An 8104-nucleotide genomic window follows, 5' to 3' on the forward strand; every position below is an offset into this window, starting at 1 on the left:
AAGCCCTTGAGAAACAGCTGAGCCTGCAGCATCCTTAGGGACACTCTGCTGTCAACACAGGTTTCTCCAACAAATCCCTTGTGCCAAGTCCTGAGGAAAAAAAATGTCCTTCCACTCCTGGGAAAAAGGAAGAAGGCCAGAAGAAGAGCATCCAGATCAACCTGCCCTGGGGCCATTTATCATGTGGGCAAAGCAGGCTCTGCCTGGGTGGTTTGGGAGCATTCCCACAGGCTGCAGAAGGCAGCTGCTGTGCCCAGTCTGCAACTGGTATCTGGCACCAGAACATGCTGGTTCTGTGAAGCTCCCAGGAGACATTGTGTTCCAGGAATAATCTCAGGAAGGATGAGCAGCCTGGACAGCAGAACACCTGCAGGGCTGGTCAAAACACTGTGGGATGGAAGGAAAACCCTTCTCTCAGGAGTGAGAGCTTGCAGACCTGGGCAGAATAAATGGGCAAGCAGTGGTGCAAGTGCAGATGATTTCCTCTGAAAGATGATTTCAAGTCCAGTGGTCAGTGGTAAAGTGCTGCACATTTTGGCATCTCTTGCCTTAAATTCTGGAGCTGCTCACCACACTCACAGAGACTGAAATCCCTTTCTCCCGTGTCCACCTGGAGAATATCCAGCTTTCCCATCAGGAAGGTGTTCCTGGCTGGAAGGGGTGGATGCTCAAGTTTGAATTGATTTCAGCTCTCTCCACAGCTAACTCTGCAATGCCTGGGCATGCTTTGCCATGCAGAACCTGCATTTTGCACAGTAGATCCTTTCATAAGTGTGGAGCTCCAGACTTCCTGAATGGAGATGTGGATATATAAAGCATTCCTACATCATTTGACTTCTTATGGCCTAAGCAGACAGAGTGGTGACACAGTTTAGAGAGGGATGGAGACAACAGCTAATTAAAGTTTGGAAGACAAGCTTCTTGATTTGTTTTGAGCTCTTGCACTCCTCAGATTTCTTCAGGTGTGAGCCAGGTCTGGCATTAGGTGAGCAGATGGGTTTTATGGCTCCCTGGATGTGGAGAGGCAGACTAAGGGAGGGAAGATTTGCAAAAACAGGAGCATAACTTGTGCCTGGCTCCCACATCTGCTGGTGCCAGTGAGTGCTCTGTGGCATTTAGGAGCAGAGTGGGCTCTTCCTTAAATAAGGGATGGTGGAAGTGCAAAAGCACACCCAAACCCCCACCCAGGAGTAGTTGGGGAGCATCTGGAGGGGGACAGAGTTCAGCTGGCAGAATCCTTGTGGTGGATTATCACTAAACTGCCAGCTTTTTATTGTGGAAGATGGGTTGTGTCTCTCAGATGTGCTGCAGAGAAACTGCAGCCTGGGAAAGGGAGACAAAAACGATTGTCTAGCTATTGAATAAAATTCTGTCCTCTCGATTTACACCCCGACTGCCTCTGGAAAGCCCCTACACTATGGGATTAGCTGTGGTGCCAGTGGCTTTATGGGATGGACCTGAGCACGTCCTTGCTGGTATCTGCAAGGAGTCCCCTGCCCTGCTGGGAGCACCAGGCTCAGCTGCCTCTCCGCAGAAAATGAGGTCGTTTGGGGACAGTCGGAAAACTTCTGGAAATCTGGGTGAAAAAGGCAGTATCTCCAAATAAGGTGGGAATGAGGAATCCCATCGGATTCTTCCAGGGCTCCCAGTTCTCCAGCGGGCGTGCAGGGACCTCTTGTGGCGGCTGTGCCCGAGAGCTCCCGACCCTGCTCTTGTGTTCGGGTTCTTTTGGGACAAGCCTGGCCCCCGAGCCTGCGGCGTGTGGTTGAATATTTGGCCTGATCTGGTGTCAGGGGACTTGTTTGTAACTGGGCTTGGAAGTCTCCAGTTCCAAAACCGCCCCCGGTTAATGCCATTGCTGCAGAGGAAGGAAGACAAGGAGAAAAGGCTGGAATTGGGGTTGTAAGAAACTACAGCTCAATGGAAAGTCCTGGTAAAATTAAATAAAATCTGGGCTAAAATGACCCAAAAAGTAGTTTATATGTAACTGTTGGTAGTGCTCTAGCAATGGGATCAAAGTCCTTGAACCAGAGGCTGAACTAATCACGGCTTAAATTCCTCCCATGCAGAAGTGGTAGGTAAAAGCTCTCCAGCCTCCAGAAACATTTTAACTATTCCTGTCCCCGAGCCCGGCTGAATGCTCATCTTTAGGATAAACTCACCACAAATGGAGAAGCCCTTAGGGAAACGGGGCTGGACTTGCAGGCATTCCATGGTCTGGGATTTTCCCTGCAGACAGGTGAAGGGCAGAGTTCTCACCAGGGAAAGGGGCAGTCAAGATTTTTTTGAGGCTAAAACACCGCAGATGGCTTCTCATTCAGAAACCGGCTCTGTGCAATTTTATACTCAATTAATTGTTAAATGATTTTTCTCCTCAGTGCCCTGAGCAGCCCAGCACGTCTCCAAGGCATGTCTCTCTTTCCTCAGCACATCTTATGCTGAACAAAAATGTCTTTGCATTTGGTCTTCTCAGTAACAGATTAGCCTGTGTGATCCTTGCAGTCCTAATACACGAGATTATTTTAAATCCCCTGAGCACTCAGGACTGCCTATTACTTCAGGCAGTGTCTCCCTGCCACGTAACTGTTATGAAAGTACATTGTCTTGCCTGGCTTTTAAGCAAATTTGTTCAGCATGAAGAGATGCTTTTCTATCAGTTGGGACTATCACAGAAACACAGAATCGTTTAGGTTGGAAAAGAACCTCACCCGTCTCCCAATTTGATTTAATCACTCAGCGTCCCTTCCATCAATGTGTATTTAATGTTTTTGTGTCCATCACCCCAAAGCCAGGGCAGCAACTAAGAGCTCAGGCTGCACACGCTTCTGTTTCAGCGAAGAGGAAGTAGAAGATTTCATCCAAAATTAATACCTCAAAGGAGAGGTGGAGTTTGACATTAATCGGTGTGTACACGGTGACTCAGCCTGGCGGCAGAAGGGGAAGCGAGGGCTGTGCAGCAGCTTCTGCTGGAGACATCAAAAAGCAACAAGGGAACGATCAAATTACGGGAAGCTGGAAAAGCAGTTGTAGGGTAGAACTAAAATTGTGGCTAAGGGATTGTGAATTTCCACAACCTCCAGAGAACAGGGCTGGGGTATCCCAGACATCAGGAAGCTCCTCTTGGGACCAGACATGGGACAGGGGGATGAGGGATAACAGTGCTGTGGGCAGAGCGTTTTTCGGCAAGGCAATCAGATCTTTTTCCGTGCTTGATGTGCGCTCAGCCCCAGCGCTGTGGTCGGAGTGAGGACCCGGGGTGAGCAGCGGCTCGGAGAGCTCCTGCCCAAGGAAGCAATGACGGGCATCACCTGCCGGGGATGCTTTGGGGTGAAGGACCGCCGGCCGCAGCACCTCACGGGAGAGGCGTTCGGCCACCCGGTGCCACCAAGGTGGAGGAGAAAGCTCCGGGAACGAGGGAAGTGCCCCCGGTTCCCGCACAGCGACGGGACACGCGTTCCCCTCTCCATGCCACGCTCTCAGCCGGCTCCGGGCTAGCACCGCTTCTGCCGTTCGATGCCGGGGAAGGCGGATCCCTCTCCGGGGGCTCAATTCCCGTTCTCCCGCTCCCCGACGGGAAGCGCGGCCGGTGCAGGGCGGTGCCGGCGGGGCGGTGCCGGTGCCCGGGGCGGTGCCGGTGCCCGGGGCGGGCCCCGGGGCTGGGCGAGGCGGAGCCCGTCGGGCAGCGAGGCCGGTCCCATGGGAGTCCGGCGGGCCGGTGGATGCCCATGGCTTTCAGCCCGGGGCTGCTGGTGGTGGCCGGTTCCTTCGCCGCTTTCCGCCTGCTGAACCGGGGGCTGGAGCGCCTCGTGCCGCCGCCGCCCTCGGCCCGGCGCAACCGCTGGAAGTGGCGCAACATCTGGACATCGCTGGCACACAGCCTGCTCAGCGGCGGCGGGGCGCTGGCCGGGTGAGCGGCACCGCGGAGCCCCGCGGGGACACCGGGACACCGGGAGGGAACGGGGACGTCGAGGGACCCCGACGGGAACCTGCGGCCAAGGGGGCACTGAAGGAAATGGGGGTGTTTGGGACCCTGGGGAGCGTGAGGAGCTGCAGACCGGGGGGCACTGAGAGAGGGAGGAAGGTCCGAGGGACAGGGAGGCACCAGGGAATGGGGAAAACAGGAGAGGGGTGGCTGTGGGTGTAGCTGGGCAACAGGAGGTCTCCGGGGAGGGTCGGCAGCACCAGGTGGGTACTGAGGGCACCGGGAGGGAAATGGGGAAGCAGAGGCGCTGCCCGACACTCACGACCTCTCTCCCTGCAGGTTCTACCTCCACCCCGAGATGTCCAACGACCTGGTGGGCACACACCCGCCCGGGGCGCACAGCCTGGTGGCCGTGTCTGTAGGTGAGGTGTGGCGATGGACTGTCCCCTGCTCTGTCCCCCGGGGGGTCTTCACGGGCTCGTCGGTGCCTGACACCAGCCCCTCGAGCCATGTCGCGATGTCTCAGGCACCTCAAACAATCGCCCTATTCTTGGCAAAGGACAGTGGCTCCTTTCTGTCCCACGGCACCCGCAGCCAGGAGGTACTGGGCACCGGGCTGCCCTCCACCGTCCTCGGGGGGAGCTGGGGCGTCCCAAAAGTGCCCACATGGGGTTGGTGGAGTTAATTGGTGCCTCTTCCTGGAAGCACGTCCTACAAAGTGATTGCAAGAGGGATCCAAACCACACCAATTTCCTTCTTTTCCTGTGTGTGACTCCCCACCCACACAGATGTGACCATCACTTCCCTGGGGCGGCTGCCCAGCCCAGTTAGGTGCAGAGCCCACTGGGACAGGGGGGATTCGTTGGCAGAACCATTCCTGATAGCCTTTTTGTTCACGGACTCTCCAATCCCAGGCTATTTCCTTGAAGACTTTGTGGACATGTTGTGCAATCAGAAACTTCATCAGTCCTGGGAGCTGCTCTTTCATCACTCTGTGGTGAGTGCACAGCACAGGTACCACCAGGGAGGCTGGGGATGGGGGACACAAGTGAGGCTCCCACTGTTCTTTGTGTGGGTGTTTGCTGCCTGTTATTAAGTCTGATTTTATTTCCTGGGGAGAGGAGCCAAGACAGCAGGGCCTGGAGCTCCTGTTGGTCCTGCAGGACTCTGTACTCATAGATGGTCTACAGAAAGGCATCCAAAAATGGACTAGGAAAACACCATGTGTACATGGAGTATGAGGGCAGAGGGCTGGGCTGATCCACAACAGTGTCACTGACAGCAGTGACCCCGGAGTCCCTGTCTGGCACAGGTGAGCAGCTCACCTCCTGTGGCTCTTGCCCTCCTGAGCACCTGCACACCCCCTCCATCCACCTCCCACTCCCCAGGGTGCTTTCCTCCCACCTGTGGCTGGTGTGCCTGGTGCAGCTGTGATGCAGGATCCCTGCTCCAGTGCCTTCTGCCTGTCTTGCTGAGATTTCTGTGGGTTTCTCTCTGATCACCTCTGATGTCCAGGTGCTGGAGTGTTTTTCCCAACCAAAACAATTCTGTGATGCTGAGACTGTGGATGCTGCAGGGCAGGGGGGTGGCACAGCCCGGAGCAGAGCAGCGGAGATACTGCAGGGTTCAGAGGAGGCTCAAGGGTGTGCAGGATCTGGGGAGGGGGACAGGGACAGTGCTGGCACTCACCTGGGATGAGATGGGGTATTCAGACCTGCTGTCAGTGAGCCCTGGGGCTCTGCTGGCTGCTGCTGGTGAGCCAAAAGTTCATCTCCACAATAGAGCTAATTCAAGCCAAGACAGTAACTTAACGAGCGGGGAGCAGATAATCTCATTACAGAGCCCATACAGAGAACAGCATTAATGGCATAAACCAAAGAAAGGACTGAGTGTGCTGAAGCGTGGGCAGGCAGAGCCTGTCCCTCTGCCTGGCAGGGAGGGTGTGGGGCAGGAATCCTGTCCCAAACAGCCCCGTCCTCTCCTGCAGCACCCAGCAGCCCCAGGGTGCTTCAGGGGGCTCTCTGATACACCAAAGCCACCTAATCCCTGCAGGGTGCCTGTTCTGGAGAGAATCCCTGAGCCAGCAGCAGCCATAGCCCTGGGCTACGGTCTCCCTTCCTGTCCATTCACTGTGTTTGGAAAAACCTGCTGGGCCACAACAGGCTGCATTTCCCAGGCCACAACCGCAGGGTTAGGTCAGGCTGCTTTGTCTCCTCAGCCAACCTGGGGCTTAGAGAGCTGTTTCCTTCTCTTCCCACTGGAACAAAAAAACCCACTCGGGTTTCATGCAATGGTGAGGAGGTGCCAGAGGCTTCAATGCTGCAGGGATTGCAAACCGGTGGTTTGGCACTGCTGTGATGATCCTTTCCACCTCTGCTCCATGCTGTGCCCAAGTGTGGAGGGTTCCAGCTTGCAGCAGCTGAGAGCAACCAGCCCCTGGGCTCAGCCTCTCTTCTCCCTCCTTCCCAGGTCATCATCTGCTTCGGTATTGCTGTGCTGCTCCACCAGTACGTTGGCTTTGCCCTCGTGGCTTTACTGGTGGAGATCAACTCCATCTTCCTCCACCTGCGGCAGATCCTGCTCATGGCCAACCTGGTGCACACCACCTGCTACCGCCTCAACAGCCTCATCAACCTGGGCACCTACGTGGTGTTCCGCATCGCCACACTGGCCTGGATGACCCGCTGGCTCTTCCTCAATCGCCAGAACGTGCCCCCGGCCACCTACGCCGTGGGCACGGTGGGCATGGCAATCATGACACCCATGAACATCATCCTCTTCTACCGCCTGCTGCGGAGTGACTTCTTCAAATCCAGACGGGACGTGCGGCGGGAGAAGGAGGACTAGCCTGCGAGGAGGGGCAGTTCCAAGCCCACGGAGCAAGTGGAGGGTGAACGTGGTTGTTTCAGTACCTTGCAGGGAGGGGCTGCACTAACAGAGCATCCAGGCTTTTCTTGTGGCTCAAGATCCTGGGCCCTGCACAGCAGAGGAGGTGCTCATGGACCAGGATCTGCTCCCCAAACACTTTTGGATGATGTGGTCGGACAACTGGAAGCTGCTCAGAGAAGTCTCGACAGGTCTCACAGCTCCCTGAGGCACCACTGAGATGAGAAGGGGGCAGAACAGCATGGTTTCCCCACTGCTCTTCCAGACATCCTGGCACCACAGGGTGTTTCCAGTCCCTCTGGTGCTGCAGCCCCCAACATCCCATCAGTCACAGGACACTGAGTTCTCTGTGCTATCTCCTATGGGAACACCAGCAGCAAGACTCCAGCCAGACTCCTTGGAGCAAAGGATGATGGTGATGGTCAATAAAAACCAAACCCTGCACTGATGAGCCCTCCCTGAGGAGATTGTCCATGCTGAGACCTGGCTGGCTGGCAGGTGACCACTGTGGGGTCCAGGTCAGGGACAGCCCCAACCTCTCCTTACAACTGGGGCTTTTTCCATGTTGTTTCATCCCCAGATAATTTAAGTGCCCATAAATGAGCGTGGGAGAGCACGAGTGGCTGGCAGAAGAATGCTGTGTGATGGTAACTTCCCACAGATCTGGGGTTTTCAGGCACCTTTTAGGACTCAGGCATCTGTTAGGAATGCCAAGTTGTGCTGCAGAGCCTGGTGTAATGCTCTCACCCGGCAGCAGAGGCTCTTACTAACACGAGCTTTTAATAAATGGCTGCAAATGAAGTGGCTTGAGGGGAAAGGGCTGAGAGGGGACAAAAGGACTCAGCATCCCAGCTCACTCTGGGGGTGTCACTGCTCAGCACAGTCTTTACCCTGTGTCTCCCTGCCACGGAGTGAAAATACAGTGTACACTGGCATACTCTACCTCTCTTCTTGTGTTTTTTTTTCCCTATCCCTCTCCTTTCTATGGAAGAAGATGAAGGTTTTAAAATGTTTTTCTACTCCACATTTCCTTTTCCTCACCAATTCTCACACACTGGGCTGTTCCCCATCAGCCCAGCACTGTGTATATAACAGGATCATCCCACTTGGAGTTATGTGAACCAGTCTGGGTTAAGAAATCCCCATGGCCAGTCACGTTTCCTTTGTGTGGCAAATAAGCTTTAACACAAAATCTCTCACTTGGTTTGAAGAGCTTGGGGACAGGCTGGAGCAAGGCACTGCCCAGAGAGGGTGGCACGTGTTTTGAGGAAGGAGACACATTCCTGCTGGGCAGGG

At 55.1% G+C, this 8104-nt stretch overlaps 1 protein-coding gene across 1 annotated transcript; it reads left to right on the forward strand.

Annotated features, from left to right (window-relative positions):
- The first annotated feature begins 3597 nt into the window (after positions 1 to 3597).
- On the forward strand, positions 3598 to 7750 carry TLCD2 (TLC domain containing 2). Its single transcript, XM_005525796.3, has 4 exons — positions 3598 to 3907; positions 4262 to 4344; positions 4837 to 4919; positions 6392 to 7750. The coding sequence occupies exons 1-4, from the start codon at positions 3720 to 3722 to the stop codon at positions 6767 to 6769; spliced, it is 732 nt and encodes a 243-aa protein (XP_005525853.1). The 5' UTR covers positions 3598 to 3719; the 3' UTR covers positions 6770 to 7750.
- The last annotated feature ends 354 nt before the right edge of the window (positions 7751 to 8104 follow it).

This window comes from Pseudopodoces humilis, chromosome 23, assembly GCF_049639895.1.
Source record: "Pseudopodoces humilis isolate 2021_Gansu_Grassland_sample_001 chromosome 23, ASM4963989v1, whole genome shotgun sequence".
In the NCBI taxonomy this organism is placed as follows: Eukaryota; Metazoa; Chordata; class Aves; order Passeriformes; family Paridae; genus Pseudopodoces; species Pseudopodoces humilis.

Bases quoted from the DNA above. Each gene is read 5' to 3' on its own strand.
- TLCD2 (XM_005525796.3), top strand. From the start codon at position 3,720: ATGCCCATGGCTTTCAGCCCGGGGCTGCTGGTGGTGGCCGGTTCCTTC. The intron at 3,908-4,261 runs GTGAGCGGCACC...CTCTCCCTGCAG, and splicing joins GGCGGCGGGGCGCTGGCCGG to GTTCTACCTCCACCCCGAGA. The intron at 4,920-6,391 runs GTGAGTGCACAG...CCTCCTTCCCAG, and splicing joins TGCTCTTTCATCACTCTGTG to GTCATCATCTGCTTCGGTAT.